This window comes from Ricinus communis, chromosome 10 (assembly GCF_019578655.1).
Source record: "Ricinus communis isolate WT05 ecotype wild-type chromosome 10, ASM1957865v1, whole genome shotgun sequence".
In the NCBI taxonomy this organism is placed as follows: Eukaryota; Viridiplantae; Streptophyta; class Magnoliopsida; order Malpighiales; family Euphorbiaceae; genus Ricinus; species Ricinus communis.
The window spans coordinates 10600602-10616659 of NC_063265.1; the positions used below are offsets into that span (position 1 = coordinate 10600602).

The 16058-nt window shown below is 32.9% G+C and overlaps 2 protein-coding genes, 1 long non-coding RNA gene and 1 other non-coding gene across 5 annotated transcripts; 3 read left to right on the forward strand and 1 right to left on the reverse strand.

Moving 5' to 3' along the window:
• The first annotated feature begins 28 nt into the window (after positions 1 to 28).
• On the forward strand, positions 29 to 101 carry TRNAA-UGC. The gene has a single exon. It is a non-coding gene; the product is annotated as a tRNA-Ala (tRNA).
• Positions 102 to 1048: 947 nt separating this feature from the next.
• LOC8258641 (protein PHR1-LIKE 1) lies at positions 1049 to 6994 on the forward strand. Of its 2 annotated transcripts, none has more exons than XM_002521947.4 (8): positions 1049 to 1322; positions 2479 to 3088; positions 3512 to 3701; positions 3787 to 3863; positions 3945 to 3984; positions 4215 to 4272; positions 5279 to 5348; positions 6299 to 6994. In XM_002521947.4, the coding sequence occupies exons 2-8, from the start codon at positions 2507 to 2509 to the stop codon at positions 6659 to 6661; spliced, it is 1380 nt and encodes a 459-aa protein (XP_002521993.1). In that variant the 5' UTR covers positions 1049 to 1322; positions 2479 to 2506; the 3' UTR covers positions 6662 to 6994. The 2 variants fall into 2 exon arrangements, with proteins under 2 accessions (XP_002521993.1, XP_015576568.1); XM_015721082.3 differs by having other exon boundaries at positions 2579 to 3088.
• Positions 6995 to 7353: 359 nt separating this feature from the next.
• Positions 7354 to 11399, reverse strand: LOC8258686 (probable linoleate 9S-lipoxygenase 5). Its single transcript, XM_002521946.4, has 9 exons — positions 10977 to 11399; positions 10369 to 10658; positions 9925 to 10153; positions 9476 to 9808; positions 9291 to 9376; positions 9095 to 9202; positions 8660 to 8967; positions 8306 to 8569; positions 7354 to 8195 (listed from the first exon to the last, which is right to left on the reverse strand). The coding sequence occupies exons 1-9, from the start codon at positions 11197 to 11199 to the stop codon at positions 7439 to 7441; spliced, it is 2598 nt and encodes an 865-aa protein (XP_002521992.2). The 5' UTR covers positions 11200 to 11399; the 3' UTR covers positions 7354 to 7438.
• Positions 11400 to 13906: 2507 nt separating this feature from the next.
• On the forward strand, positions 13907 to 14997 carry LOC125371328. The gene is made up of 3 exons (XR_007217626.1): positions 13907 to 14033; positions 14245 to 14512; positions 14594 to 14997. It is a non-coding gene; the product is annotated as an uncharacterized LOC125371328 (long non-coding RNA).
• Positions 14998 to 16058: the final 1061 nt, after the last annotated feature.

Genomic DNA, 16058 nt, shown 5'->3' on the forward strand with positions numbered 1-16058 from the left:
ATCATTAATACTTAAATGTTAAACGTGTGGGGATGTAGCTCAAATGGTAGAGCGCTCGCTTTGCATGCGAGAGGTACAGGGTTCGACCCCCTGCATCTCCATTTATTTATTTTTAAACCATCTTTTTTCTGAACGTGGTTTTATTACAAATTGAATAGGAATATGTATCTATTTGGGTTATATATTGATCTTAAATTTTTATTTAAACTAAAATATTTATCATATTTTTATTACAAATTAAACTTAAAATAACTATTGATAAAAATATATATCTATTTTTATTATAAATCGAACTTAAATTTCTTAAATTAGACTATATATTTATTAATATTTGACGTATTTTTTATTATAAATTGAATTTAAAATATCCATTTTTATTATAAGTTGAACTTGAAATTTAATTTAAATTACAATATATATCTCTTGATATTTGACATATTTTTGTTATAAATTGAATTATAAAATCTATTTGTAGAAATATGTATCTATTTTTATTATAAATTGAAAATATGATTTTATTAAATTAAAATATATACCTATTTATTGGTAGGCAAGTTTGTAAATACTATTTAATATATTATAGGTATAAATAGAATCAAATTTATTTAAAATTTTCAAAAGCTTTTATTTAAGTTAAGAAAAGAATGTTGGCCATCCATAAACTATTGCAAGATCAATTTGTAAATTTATAATCACCCTTTTAAAAACCTTTACATGCAAAAGCAAGCAAGTTGAGGAGGAAGTAACAATTGCATCAATTTTGACCAACTGTTTGCATACAAAAACTTGTGAAAAAGAAATTGCAATTGCCAAATGTACTTGGGAAAATTGCCCCAAGTACCAAAAGAAACCACTTCTTTCAATTTGGGCCCCACTCAACCCTTCTATGCAGCAGCCTTTCTTAAATCTTAATCACCCACATCAGCACCTATGTTTTATTCACTTTTTACTCCAATCACCACCGTCAAAAGGAACAGACCAAAATTCTCAGATCCTTAGACCAAGATATAATCAACGGGCAATAATTCATAGAAGAAAAATAGTGAATCACAAAGCCATTTCCTTGCAAATGGAGTGAGACACATAAAGCCAAATACGTATTCTCCATGTAATGAAGAGAGAGAGAGAGAGAGAGAGAGAGAGAGAGAAAAGAAAAGAATTCATGAGATGGATTGCTGAATTCAAGAAGACAAAAGCTAAAATCGTGTGTAAAGATTCCAACTTTTGCTTCATTTAGAGCCTCCAGAACATTGGGTTTCTTATCCAATCACAAACTCGTCAATTCTCAATTCTCATTCTCGGTTTCTGTTTCTCAAGTTCAGGTACAAGTTATCCGTACCCATTTCTCAGTTTTTTCTAAGTAATAGAATTTCAAGTTTATGTCTTTTCATAAATTTTGATTGATAAGAGCTATTTTAGCTTATAATTTTCAATACCTTTTCTTTAGTTGTCCATTTAATGTTTCATTATTCAGGTTCCATTTGATTGTGATTTGGATTCTAGTTGTTTATGATAGCTATTGAGTTAATTCTTCTGTCTTCATTTATAGAGTTGATTTGGTTGTTTTCATTAAGTGAATTGTTCTTCTTATCTCTTAAGTGAGAATTTTCAATGGTGGGAGTTGATATGGGATGGTGGGTGTAGGAATCTCTATAATAAAACCATGATATTTAATGTGTTATCTACCGAGAAGAGAATTTCATCTTTATTTTTCTTAATATTTTTTAGGAGTTTTTGACTTTGTGATAAAAATTTAAATTTGATTATTTAATGGTGATTTTACAAACTCAAACGTTCAGTGATAGTTGCTATTGTATGCTTGTTCTGGGCATGTTAAGTGTGTATTTTGATCGACTCTCTATGATGGTGTTTTTAACTTTTAGCTATATGGCTTTCCCTCAATCCTGTCGTGTGGTTCCATTCATTTTAAACTGGTATCTTTGCTTAAAGCTGGTATTTTTAGTTCTCACTGGCACAGTTATCCATGCCATAATTTCCCACTTTACAATTTATATCTTAATCATAGGACACAACATAAAAATTTGAATATATATACTTTTTCTTGGCTCCTTTGCTATTTTGCATTTGGCTTGCTGGTGATTGCACTAACTTTTTGAAACATTGAGGCTTCTATATTTTCATATTCCGTTTTATATACTTGAAAAAGGGTCAATTATGTGGCCATTCTGATTAACTTGTTTCTCCATTTCAATTTTGGCAAATTAAAGAGGGTTTGTTAATTTTGCAGATTTTTATACAATCAAAAGCTCTTAGAACAGAATTGTTATGGAAAATATTTTTTTTGTCAATTTTTAACTGGTAGCGTTCTCTGTTTATGCATTATCATGCAAAGAAAAACTGTGGTATCTTTTTACAATAAGTTAGCAATATGGCTTTGCAACCAGTGGTAGTGTTGCAACTGTTTTGTGATTCTCAGCACACGCAACAATGAATGTGTACCATGCTTTCTTTACTCAGGGTTCTGGTGCCAAGCAGATAACTAGTCATGTCTTCGCCTTTTCCAGTTCTTCCTACCCCCCTTGAAGGGCAGTATCCTAAATTGCCAGATTCTTTTCAGGTCTCTTCAGAAAGGGAACTGATGCGAAACCCAATACTACAACAAACATCGCCATTATGCTCTAATAGTGGGACCGTTGGGCACTTGTTCTCATCATCTATGAGATCTTCTATTGAAGCTCAGGCTTCTTCACTTGCTCCACAAGGAGGGCAGTCTCAAAATTCACCTTTTATTTCTCAGTCATTAAGGGACAAAGGAAGTTTGCCAGTTCTGACAACTCATTCTTCTAATTCTGAAGTGCAATCAACAGCACTAATTAATCACTCTGAAGAAAATAAGGATATGTCCTGGACTATAGATCCACTTCACGACTTGCTTGATTTTCCTGAAAATGTTGCTGTCCAGAATGGTCAAGTGGAAAGCACTATTGGTGTCATTACGTCTGAGGACTTCTCTAAGAGAACGGATTGGCAGGAATGGGCAGATCAGTTAATCTCTGTTGATGATGATTTGGAACCAAATTGGAGCGAACTTCTTAATGATGCTAACAATGCGGATAGAAAACAAAAGGTTGGGTCCTCTGTTTTATGGTTTAGTGCATTTGCATGCAGTGAATCAGTGTTGCATGTGAGCATACTTCTCATTATGTCCATCTCTGTGGTGTTTATTTGTCATGTAATGTAAAAATCCTTTCTCTCTCTCTCACTTTCACTCTCTCAGCAGTGAAAAAGAACTACAAGAATTTTTAACATAAACTCTATGAGGTCTTTGGGAATCTACTGAGTTTCTTCAGCTGTGAATCATAAGGCTACTATCAGAGTCTGTTTGTCGACTTTGTGATAATTATATAGTTATTTTTCAAATTTGCTTAAGGTCATTTCATTATGTATTTTAGCATTGGCTAATTACTAAATTGAGCCAGCTCTTTAAGCTGCCAAAAGTCTTTTCTTTCATGTTACTTACTTTTCTTTGAAATGGTAAATACTGTTTCAGGTGGTGAAATCATCTTCTCAAATCTCTGTGCAACCCACAGTTCATCAGCCTCAACCTGTACATAATGGAGAACCATATAGTGCTGCTAACCCAATGTCTGCTATACCTGCAGCGAAACATCGAATGCGTTGGACACCAGAACTTCATGAAGCTTTTGTAGAAGCTGTAAATAAGCTCGGTGGTAGTGAACGTGCGTAGTTTTAATTGTTTAGAAATCTTTGGGCCAGAGATTTAGGGTACATCTTGTCTTGTTGACTTAGAGTTTTGAATTACAGGAGCTACCCCAAAGGGTGTCTTAAAGCTCATGAATGTTGAAGGCTTGACCATCTACCATGTTAAAAGCCACCTGCAAGTATGTTATTTTTCTTAATGTTAAACTTGACCATATAAATGTTATTGATTTAGCTAATACATCTATCTTTCTGAATTTCAGAAGTACAGAACAGCCAGATATAAGCCAGAGTCTGCTGAAGGTAAGTCTGACTGTTGGCTTACTAGCCTCCAAATATGCATACTTTAGCTGAAAAGTCTGTCATGTTTGCATTTCTCTATTATGATTGCGTCCCACATTTTGTTATCAGAGAAGAATGTAATGCCTTAATTTCCATAGTTTCCTTCTCTTGTTCTTTCTTGACATGTGAAATTGATGACTTGTATTATACTATTGCAATTTTTTTAAGTTTGGCGTCTCTGCTTTTATCAGGAACATCAGAGAAAAAGTTGAGTCCCATTGATGAAATGAAATCTCTAGACTTGAAAGCGTAAGTTCTTTCTCTCCACCAAGAGTTTGTGTATAGTCAACCCCTGTTTTTTGTTGAAGAGCTTATGTTTTAATCTAGTAAATAATGTTGAACGGGATCAGCTCTGTGACTGCAATTCATATCTGAAGATTCAAGGCCCCTTTTAAATTTTAATTTCTGGAAACGCTTTGCCTTCTCCATGGTTCCCGTGTAATACTCATGAGGACTAGACTTCCTTTAAGAGGAGAGCAAAAACAGATTGTTAGACAACGATTAATAGGGTTAGCTACTTGTTTCATTATACTTATGGTGAAGCTATACAGATAGTAGAGAACCTCAAGTACCTTTGTTTACACTCTTTCTTGGTTGAAGGGAAGGAAATGAGGATGATTAAAGGTAATAAAGGGGTTGGGCTAGATGAACTACTTTTGTCCCTCTTCTATCTGGATGACATGCAGAAATGTGTTGTTTTCTAGTCATTTTGGTTACAGAGAAACACACTAAAGTTCTTGGTGCATTTGATAGCTCAGATAGCTCAACTTTAAGACCATCTTTCTGGCCTTGTCACTTGAATCTGCCATCTTTTGAATGGATTTGTTTGGTGACCTAGCTGGATTAAAGTTGATATTGTTCTTCCTTCTTAGGTGCACATGTACTCAAAGGGAAAAAGGAACTACCATTATTTCACTCCTAGGTTTCCTTTCCATTCAATCTCAGTGATAGTAACATATACTAATACCTGTATTGGGAAAAGGAGCGAAGAATATATATATATATATATTATATACCTTTTCCCCTAAATTTCTCACTTAAATAAATTCTGCTGCTCTTTCAGCACATATTGCATTCTGTTTTAGTGTTGTTATCTCCCTTTCCAGTCCTCTTTTTCCTAAATATTTTCTTAATCATCTCTATGCCTTCAGACTCTTTGTGCCATGATGGCCACTGTAAAATCTTTTTGCATTTTATTTGGCAATAACAATGGACTATTGAGCTGATTTTGTACGGTCCTTATGTTCGACAACAGGAGCATGGGGATCACTGAAGCATTGCGATTGCAAATGGAGGTTCAGAAGCGGCTCCATGAACAGCTTGAGGTATGCTTTGATTTGAGCTTCAGTTCTCTCTTAGAACTTGGAAGTATGCTAACCATTAACTAAGTTACTTGAAGCTATAATCAAGACAACATAGAGCTGTTTCCTCGTTGTCAAATATTTATTATTAAGGCATATTGCAGGTCAATGTGTTTTTTTAGCAGTTGTATCCGTTAATTATGTTTTCTTCTTATTCAAGTGACTTGGAAGGCTTTCACTGCTTTGAGGCTATTACATTTAACTTCATTGCAGTGAAAGGAATCACCAAGTACCAAAAGTGCAGTTATTTTCTTTTATACTGCATTGACATACTAGGACAATGTGGGATTTGATGTTTATAACTACATATGATCAATGCTTTCTGTTTGTTCGTTTCATAATATGCATTATCTTTCATCAGAAGTCTCAAAAGTTTTATGCCATTGCCATTGATTGTTTGAAAATTTCATATATTTGACTGCCTTCTATGCTGAGTTTTTTAAGTACATTAAGTCATGGGCTAGTGCAGCTGGGGATTATGATGAAGACAAATCTATCATGTAAAATAAGCTTCTTATTCACTTATTTTATTTGGTGCTTTTCTAGGACGTAAGAAGAACTTTGTTGTTCTTCTTTGTGTGTTTCGGTTTACCCATAATAAGAACTAATTCTCCCATGAACTCTAATGAATCAGATGTTTCTGCCTTCTCTCACCTCTTTCTGGAAATATTTTATTCAGCCAAAAATAATGTTAAGTGTGTTATGAAGTGGGAATCCCTATAGTAAAATTTTGCAACCTCTCATCGGCACGGATCAGGGGAGCTCAGTGATATTTGGCAGCCGATGTACTTTACTTTTCTCAGAACATTTAGCTATAATTTGAGGGGTGATGGATCCAATTGCAACTTTTGAATGCCTGTTTCTATGCCACAATTATGTGAAGGTGCTAATATTGTTTTTTCATGTCCTGACAGATTCAGAGAAATTTACAGTTGAGAATTGAGGAACAGGGAAGGCATCTTCAAATGATGTTTGAGCAACAAAGAAAGATGGAGGATGACAGGTCCAAGGCTTCTTCCTCCTCCTTGGACGATCCTTCCCTCCCACAATCAAATATAGTGCAGTCACCGGGAAATAATAAATTGGAAGTCTCAGAGTTGGATCATGCCAGAACAGAGATAAGCAGCGGTGGTGGTGCACTGGAAGGAAGTTCTCAAAATGGAAGCAGAAAGCAAAAGGCACCAGAAAACAGAACTGGTGAAGATCTTGACCCAGAAGATGATGAATCTGGTCCAGCATCAGCAAAGCGGCCAAGAGCAGATGAAATAGCAGCATAATCAACCCCCTGAATTGGATTGATCTTCTTATGCAATTGACATTTTGGTGCCCCGGAAATGATGCAGGAAGCCTGGAAAATAGATGATAGGTTACATTGCCTTATGATAGGGCAAAATCATTGACAGGAACAAGTCAATTTTGGAATTCAATATCTTGTCTTTAATTTGTCTAGCTAAGTAACAAGATGTCCAAAATGAATTTCCTGACCTGTGACCTTTCCAATCTAGGGTTGAATTCGCATTAGAAACCTGGGTTTAGAAGATGAACTGCTTGTATATGCTTGTGCAATGTTAACAATCAGAAACATTTCAATAAAATTATGTTTCACGAAATTGGCTGCTGTAAGCGGTTCCTACTAGTATGTTTGTGGATCAATTTCACTCTATGCCTGGATTCTCTGATACTGATAGGTAAACCACAACGCAATCATTTTTGTTCATTCATCAAGCGTATTTCTCTGAAATGATGTTACTGGAAAAACTCAACGGCAAATTTGTCCATTCATCAACCATGTAACTAGGCGCTTCTTGATTTGTTCTTTTTGTTCCATACAAAAGTACAGTCTATTGCTGAGCTACCACTTCCCTTTGCACCCACGGCGAGGTTAATCCCGTTGCATCTGCTTGCAAAAGCTGAATTACTATTTTCTTTAATCTCTTTCGTTTCATTAACAAGACTTCCAAAATACCTATGGTTGTAATGTATGCTTTATTGCCAAGAACTAGATTTTACAAGCTGTGAATAAACATGAATGGTAAAGGAGAGCAAGAGTAGCTCTAAATCGAAACACTATTAGGGATGCCCTTGCCTGTAAGTCCTTCTTCACTTGTTGGAAAGAGCAACGTGTATGGCATATTGACAGGTCCAACACGGTTCTTCAATTTTGCATTTCTATTCCTCTCTAAGATTCTTTCCCCGATTTCTTTAAGTGTCTCCTGAAATTTTTTAAATGCCTGCAATGGTTCTGTATCTGAAGTCCAATCAGGGTTTCTCTGATCAAGATATTCCTCATCAGATGAATGCATTGACAGAATTTCTACAAGGGAAATGCCAAGAAGAGCTAGTGGCTTGGCAGTGATAGTTTTGAAGAAAGTCTCTTGAAAATGCGACTCAGACTCGAGCTCCTTGTACTCATCCGCACCTTTCTTGGGCATAAACCTGCGGCTTATGGTAGGTCGGTTAGGGAGATAACCACCATAAGGATATTGTCCGAAATTGATTGCTGCATGGAGAGCTGAAGCTATCCATATGATGATAGTGCATGTTTGTATGAGCTCTTTACACGTTTGCATCCTTGGCCACCACAGTTCACCTTTCTTGTCACCATGACCCTCCTCTTGCAGTTCCTTCCACCAGGACTGGAGTTCAGAATCTTGTCTGACCATGTCATTCGTCCTGTAGTAGAAGGAGCAATATCGTTTCACCCATTGTTTGATTGCGGACCATATTTCAAGTCCATCAACAGCAAACGGGTAGTCCTCTATCAATAGGCGAAGACCATGAGGTAAACTCTCATCCTCAACCGCCATTCCTCTGAGAAAAACAAAATTAAAGACGACTTGATAAGTACTTGTGATCCTTCGAAAACATTTCTAGTACCAACCAATATGTTCATGGTTTATGAGATTACAGTTGGGATTTACCTTTTCTTGAGATCTTCAGGGAGTGCTTGATCAGTGAAAACCCAATCTTTATAAACAACAGAAGACAACTCCAAGGCATACTTTCCAGGAAAAACAGTTGACTCCAGCACTCCTCCAGCATTAATGAGAATCTGCCTAGCTAGTGCATTTATATACATTGTATCTTTGAAATGAGGATGCAAAAGCTTATAAATTGGATGAAGCACACTTAAATGCCTATTTGTTGCGATCACAAAAGGTTCGATTACCGCATGTGTGTTCAACCTGTGACCAAAATTGTTAAAGATAATCTTAAATGAGAAATTGCACTGAGGTGTTTGTGATCCATCATTTATTGAAATCCGAGACTCATACCAATGACTAATTAACTGATGATATCCTGAGTCATTTACAGCGACATAAGCTTTAGCAAGCTTCCAGAGGGAGCCTTCAATGCCCTCCTGTTCAGCAGGTGTGTATACGTTGCTTTCTGCTCCGAGATGATCTCCCTTGGGATGAGGTAAGCTTAATTCAATCGCCAGCGGCTTCAAGGTTCCATCGTCTCTCAAGAAAAGGAGTGTTCTTGATGCATATGTTTTGGTGGAAGTGCTATTTATCCGCCTCAGGTATGGCATCAATGCATCATGGTAATCCAAAATGAACAACTTGTTCTTCTCAATTGCCTGTTCAACCGCCCCAAAAAAAAAAGAAAGAGAAACGATTAAATCTAAGCTGTTTGAGTTACGAAGCATCCACAGATCAAGAGATTGAGAAACTCTCCTGCATAAAAGAAAATAATAGAAATATTACCTCATCTATACTCATTCCATTTAGGTTTTTCTCCATATGCTCTTGGGTTATTGAACTGTTCTGATCACCATATTGCTTATGGTTTAGCTTGCTTTTCGGAGGGAATTCCTGCAGACCAATTTAATCTTATGATTATGCACTTCCTTTAGCAGAGAATATGTAAAAGGAAAATTTTGCTGCAAGATCTTCCTCTAACCTCAAGGCGGCGAATGATGACAGGATTTACGCCAGCTAGCATTTCTCTAGCAAATTCCTCATCAGAGTTCCATGCAGAACTATCCTCTGCTTTAGAACATCACAGTTAAGTGGCATAGCAAGAAAATCATGTAAAGGCGTAACATAAGATTCTCATAATTTCGAGTTTCAAACAAAACACATTACCTTTAATTACGTGAGGCACTGGAAACTTGAATGGAGACCCATTTTTGCTTCGAAATATTGCCTTAAGTATCTGCAGAGGATTTTTCTTTTCAATGATACTGCGTACAGGGCCATCAGGAAGCTTAATTCCTTCTGTATAATGAGCTAACACGTCCTTGTAAGACTCATATTCGCTGTCAAATAGAGCTTCTAGCCCTGGTACACTCACATGAGCCATAGCTTTTAATGAATTAACAATGAATTCCTTGTTTTTCATGGGAGCAAATTGTTCATCTCTTGGAACATAAATGCTTAAGCTCTTCAGAATATGAATCCTGTTCTCATCATTAGGATCTGTTTAAGGTAATGACAAAGTTTGATATGACCATGAAATGATTAGCTCTATATTCAAGACGTTACTTTGCAGAAATGACACATTGATCATTGATGGTTAACTTTGAGCTGCTAACCTGACTTCATTGGTGCTCTGCCTGTTCTCCCTCTGCGAGGATAAGGGTACTCAAAATGCCCTCCAAGCACTGGACGATCATCTGATTCATGTCCCAAGTCATTGTAGCAAGCATAGTCATAGACACGGTCGAATTCCTGGAGCTCTCCTTCTCCATTTCCTCTTAAAATCTCCAGCTCTTCTTCTCTGTACTTGCACAATGGCAATGGAGTTTTATGGGGAAGGTATGTCTGCACAATTATCATGAAGGTCAATCATCAAACCCCCCTTCCGATGGCTTTAAATAAACAAATTAATCTAAACAAACTATCAGGAGTCGCAGCAAACTAAAGGATGGAAATATCATGTAAAAGTCCATATCTGCTACAGCCGAAATTGATGTGACATCGATTTCTAGGAAAACCTTGCAGATCTTATAGACAAGAAAGTGACCAACTTTACTTGCCTTATTAGAGAAGAAAATACGATCTTTCTGATAATAATTGGCAGGGTAAACCCAGGAGTTGCAAACAAAGTGGATGCAGCCATGGTCAGGAACATCTTCGAGTGTAACACTCTTGAGGTAGAACTCACTGTGATGATTATTTCTTATAGAAAATGCCCCTGGAACTCCAATTTCCTCTTCCAAATCAAATGTAATATGGAATTTTATCTCACTGGCTTCATGATGACCAAATGTAGAAATCCACTTTTCCAAGTATGCATCACGTCCTAGTTTCCCTCTGTGTCCATCTTCTGCACAAATACAAATCTCATTAATGTCAGTAGCCATGATCAGATTTCAAATTCAGAAGAAAATCATATGAAATACAGTCCGGTTCAAAACTAAATATTAAGAAACAAGAGTTCATCTGAAAAATAGATTTGCTCCTGATCTATCAGGTTTGATGTGCGGACACGAGGTAAATCCTGAATACACAAACCGAGCCTGCAATTACTCATTATAGAGGTGGATAGATCGAGGTGCGTATAAAGCTGAGCAAAATCCTTTTAACCTTTGAGTTAAAAGAGAAAAAGAAAATCACAAAGAGATAATGAAGCGAAAGAACTCACCAGGGTCGCCACGTTCAGCACTAATGAGACGTAGAACAACTTTGTTGCCCTTCAACTCGTCAATGAAATCATGAACGAATGCTTCAGGATCACTGTGGCCTAAGAGATTCTTCTTCTTCATCAAAAGAACAGTGCCTTTTATTTTCTTGGAGTCACTTATCTCACATTTCATTTTCTTGCTTCTATTTTCACCAGTGACAACTTGAATGATATTATTAGACATGGATCCTTGCTTAATGTTACAACTCACAGAGAAAGAAAGAAAGAGTGTGCGACTGGTATAAGATCTTGGAAAAGGGTCTTCCTATTTATACAGAGAACTTAACTATTATACCATCAATAATGAAGCTTCCAAGGAAGTAATCTTGATCAGGAGAAGCTTGCTCGAAGCTTACTGCTAAGTTTCTTTTCTTTTTTTTTTCTTCTTCTGTCTTTTTTAAAAGACACTTCTACCAAGTAAAACTATTGATTACTTTCATTAAAAAAATAAATATTGCTCTACCGATATATATATATATATATAAATAAGTATTTTATATTTTAATATTAGATAATTAATATATATTTTATTTTTTAAATTAATAAATATTTTTAATTATTTATAAATTCAATATATAAAAGAGATATTCATACTTGATAATTAATTCAAGTGGCAAGAACATTTATTTTTTGGAGCAAGAGATTTCGAATTCAAATTATCTCTTTCTCTGATAGATAAATTTTTGTTTTACGGCGAGTATTAGAAAATGACTATCACTGTTGTACAATGGTTACCTCTCCCATAAAAAATAAAAAAAAATTAATCATACATTTTCTAAAGAATATAATGAAAGACTGGAATTTTTTAGAAATATTCTAAAATCAATAAAAAAATATCATTTTTATTATGTAAATTTTTTTTTCAAGAATATTATTTTTTAACTTTTCATTTTAAAAATACAGTATGGTCGTTTTTTTATTTTTTATTATTTTTTAGTTATTTTTTTGGTTGTTTTACCAAAAAAAACCAAAATTATATTTTTAAAAGAGTTAAAAAATTATATTTTTAATATTTTCATACAGTAAAATAAAAAATTATTTATACTGTACTTTTCTAAAAAATCAAAAAATATAAATTTTTTTATTATTTTTCCATAAATAAATGAAAGACACAAGACTTTAACTGACGCGTTTGAATTAGAGTATTTACCTAATTGATTTTCGGTAACAAAAATAATTTTTTACTCAATCAATAACTAAGACATCTTCAATAAAAATATTTTCTTTTGTTTAATGCAATTATTATAATCTAGTCTTTCAGTAGATATTATGATAACTACTTACTAAACTAATACTATTAAGAAAGTAAAGTGGACTAAATTTTAGAACCGATAAAAAGAAAAGAACAATCAATGTGAGACGGAGGAAATTCTTATGTAATTATCCTATTTATTTAGAAACAATTATTTCTGGTTACACAGTATTATTATTATTTTATTATTTTAAAAAATTAATATATTAATTAATATAATATTAAAATATAACTAATATGCTATTTTTAGAATAGAATTATTATAAATTAATTGTAAATTAATTTAGTAATAATTGTAGTCCATATCCTAATGCCATTATTTACCCATCCTTCCTGACGTTTGGAAAACAAGTTGTTCGTTTACACCCTTAAAATAGTTCATTTATGTGAAGGATGCCATTATGCAGGTTTCTTATTCTTTGTTTATTTCAGTTTGACTCTCTATTTTATTCATCATACAGACAGATCCAATCATTTTTTAATCAACAATTCATTGACTAGACTAATGTCATCATTAATGTAGTTATATTTTTTATTCAAAAATGTTTACTTAATCATAATTTTTATGTTCCTTCATGCATCAACCCTTTTAAAATTTCATGTGAAATAAATATAATTGAGCATAATTTTAATTGGTCATTTTTTAGTATTAGATTTTGATTTTTAATGGATATTTAATTTATAATAAATTTTTTATTAAATTATCTTATAGTTTAATATATTTTCACTTTAAAATCTGTGATTTGTTGTGAATATAACTGCTAGCAAATAAGGGTCAAATTGTACAACACTATTAAGACATTCTAATATGGCATATAATAACCACTATTTTTTTAACTTTCACGTTAGCAATAATTAGACAGTGCTATGCAATTTAATTATTATTTATGGTATATTAAAGTGTGATAAAATTAAAAATTTTAAAATAAAAATCCGTTAAATTACATAATAATAATAAATTGAAGATTTTTCTAATTTATATTATTGACTTTTTTTTAAATGTATTCTTTGTTTTAACATTCAAAAGAAATAAAATAAAATGTGCCCCTCTAGCTGCTTAGGAGTTAGGACTGATACCTCCAGATTCAATGTACCGCATGTTAACTCGTCAAGGGTATTAAGGTCAACATTTTGTTAATACGAAAAATAAAATTGAAGAAACCGTAGCTAATATCTACTTGTAATTTGTAATTATGTTATAAGCTCATATTAATTTATGTTTTTTTTCTCTTCACGAAAATGATTCATTGATCAGAAGAAGAGACTATGGATAAATAAATAGGTAATAAATTTATAAAATTTTTCATTTAATTTAAATGCATGTTTATTAATTTTAATAATTAAAAGGAATTTCAATCTTTCTATGAATTATTCGTCCAATAATATATTTAAAGCAATCGGAGGAGATGGAATTTTATTTCTAATATCATTTAAACAGAAAGAAATTTTGCTTAGCTCAAATGGTAGAGCGCTCGCTTTGCATGCGAGAGGTACAGGGTTCGACTCCTGCATCTCCATCGGAAAGTTTGAAATTTATTTTTCTTATATATAATATTAAATTATATCATTTTCCATGTGGTTATTATTTATTTAATATACACCACACACCATCATTAGGTGTTGACTTGTTCTTCAGTAAGCTGCTATTAAGGTTTTTTAGTTAGTAGCAAATGGAAAAAATTTGGGAATATGTTGTAGCATGTGTGTGGAAGTTCATAGCATTGACGAATCGAAGTTAAGAACCTGAATTTGTGCTTGCTCACAGGGTAAGTAAATTGGGTAAATTAATTTAGGCATTGCCATCCATCCTTTTCTTTTCTTTTACATGATCTTGTTTATTTGTCATTGTTTGTTCGAGTACAATAAAGCATATATCTGATTTTGACTACGACTGTGTTTGGTTTTTATTCTTTTAGACTTCAATATTATTTATTTTTATTTACAGAAATCAATTTTCACTGATTTTTAGATCTTCAGGACACGCATGGTGAATATGGTCCCCTGGTGGGACTTGCTTCGCTGCGATAAACCATGATGACATCATCATCTGTAAAGCAGAAGGAGGAGTCCTTGTTCCCACTATTTCTTGCTACACTTTCTATTCAAATGCAGCAGGTTTAAGGTAAACAGAGTTGAGTTATTATGTTTTGTGCATTGACAGGTTTATAGCTGCATTCGGCATTGAGAATAAGGTAGCAGTTTGGCAATCCTCTGGAAAATTCATGTACATCACTATCCTCCTCAGGTATGTGTCGTACTTAGTTCATTTTTCTTGAACTATAGTTATAATAATAGCTTATGTAACCTTGTGCTATTATTTCTACAGTTATTTTGGTGTCCACCCGCTTGTTCTCTGAAATTCCGTGCTGAATGGCACGAGGATGGTACTGAGATGTTAGGCAAGATATACGGGTTAGCCATGGACTCTATGCGCTGGACTGGTGTGCATGACAACCCTGTGGAAACGAAAGAGCTGCAGTGCATTGGTGTGGATGACGAGTCTGAAGAAAATGAAGAACTTGTAGAGAAGGATTTCTCTTTAAATTCCAGAGATGATGATGAGGGTGGCCACCCAATAGAGGGTAGACCCTTAGTGTTTCGAAGCCCCCAGTCTTTTCCTTTTCCTCATTTGTAGACCCTTGGTTTAGGCTTGATGTTCCTTCTGAGTTTACGAAGCTGTGCATAATATCAATTGTTAAGATATGTTATATAAAAGTTTTAATTTTTTCTTTTTTTTTTTATATATAATTTATGTCTCGATTTTACACATTATTCTGGTTGTTTGAAATTCATATAATTTATAAAACTTATTTATAAATTCAAAAAGTTTACATGATTTTAATAAAGTGAAAATTAATTTAAAATTTTATATATTTAAATTTATATAAAATTAGTTATACTTAAATTAAAATTCCTATAAAATAGATAAAATCTTTAAATTAATTTTATGTTAATTTGTCATTGTATTTTCATAATATAAAATATTTCTTTAAATTTTATTTTTTTTATTAATAAATTTCAACAAAATATATTATTAATAATGATTAATATATTTAATAATTAAAAATAAAATAAATATATTGAAAGATAATTTGCTTTTGAGAATTATTTCTAATCCCGCCTATCTTACCATGAGAATGTTCTAAATAGATTTTGATTATGAAATACCGATAGATTTTAATATACCAAACAATAAAAAAAACTTCCTTATCATTAATTTTCTTAATTTTTGAAATATCTTCAATAATTATAAGTGGTACAATGCTTACAGATTTAATTAAGAGTGTATATTCAATTGACTTAATCGGTTCGAATCAAATTTTATGAGTCATTGAAATTCTTAAAATATATTTTAAATATAAATTAAATTAAATTAATTATTTATCAAATTAGATCTAATCAAATTAAATATATCAATTCATTTATACTAAGAATTTTGGTTTACTTAATTTTGGTACAATTTTCTCAACTGAATTATTTAATAAAAAGAATCAAATTTTTGAGATTACAACAAATTGACAAATGAGATTGAAGTGGTAACACAAGAACAATTGAAATCTTAAAAAACTTTTACATTCTATGTAATTAAAGAGAGTAATAATAATAATAATAATAATAATAATAGTAATATTTTTAATCCGTTAGAAATATTTTATAAAGTATATAATATAATAATTTTAGAAATATTATTATCAATATATTAAGGATGTTTGCTCTTTAAAGCGTAGAGTCTTGAGTTTAAATTATTTTTTGTAATATTTGAGTTTTCGTCTTTATTTCCATTGTCCTAA

Coding starts and splice junctions, on each gene's coding strand:
- LOC8258641 (XM_002521947.4), top strand. CDS start 2,507: ATGTCTTCGCCTTTTCCAGTTCTTCCTACCCCCCTTGAAGGGCAGTAT. Junction 3,864..3,944: donor ATGTTAAAAGCCACCTGCAA/GTATGTTATTTT, acceptor TCTGAATTTCAG/AAGTACAGAACAGCCAGATA. Junction 3,985..4,214: donor TAAGCCAGAGTCTGCTGAAG/GTAAGTCTGACT, acceptor TGCTTTTATCAG/GAACATCAGAGAAAAAGTTG.
- LOC8258686 (XM_002521946.4), bottom strand. CDS start 11,199: ATGTCTAATAATATCATTCAAGTTGTCACTGGTGAAAATAGAAGCAAG. Junction 10,154..10,368: donor GTATTTTCTTCTCTAATAAG/GCAAGTAAAGTT, acceptor ATAATTGTGCAG/ACATACCTTCCCCATAAAAC. Junction 9,377..9,475: donor AGTGCCTCACGTAATTAAAG/GTAATGTGTTTT, acceptor GTTCTAAAGCAG/AGGATAGTTCTGCATGGAAC.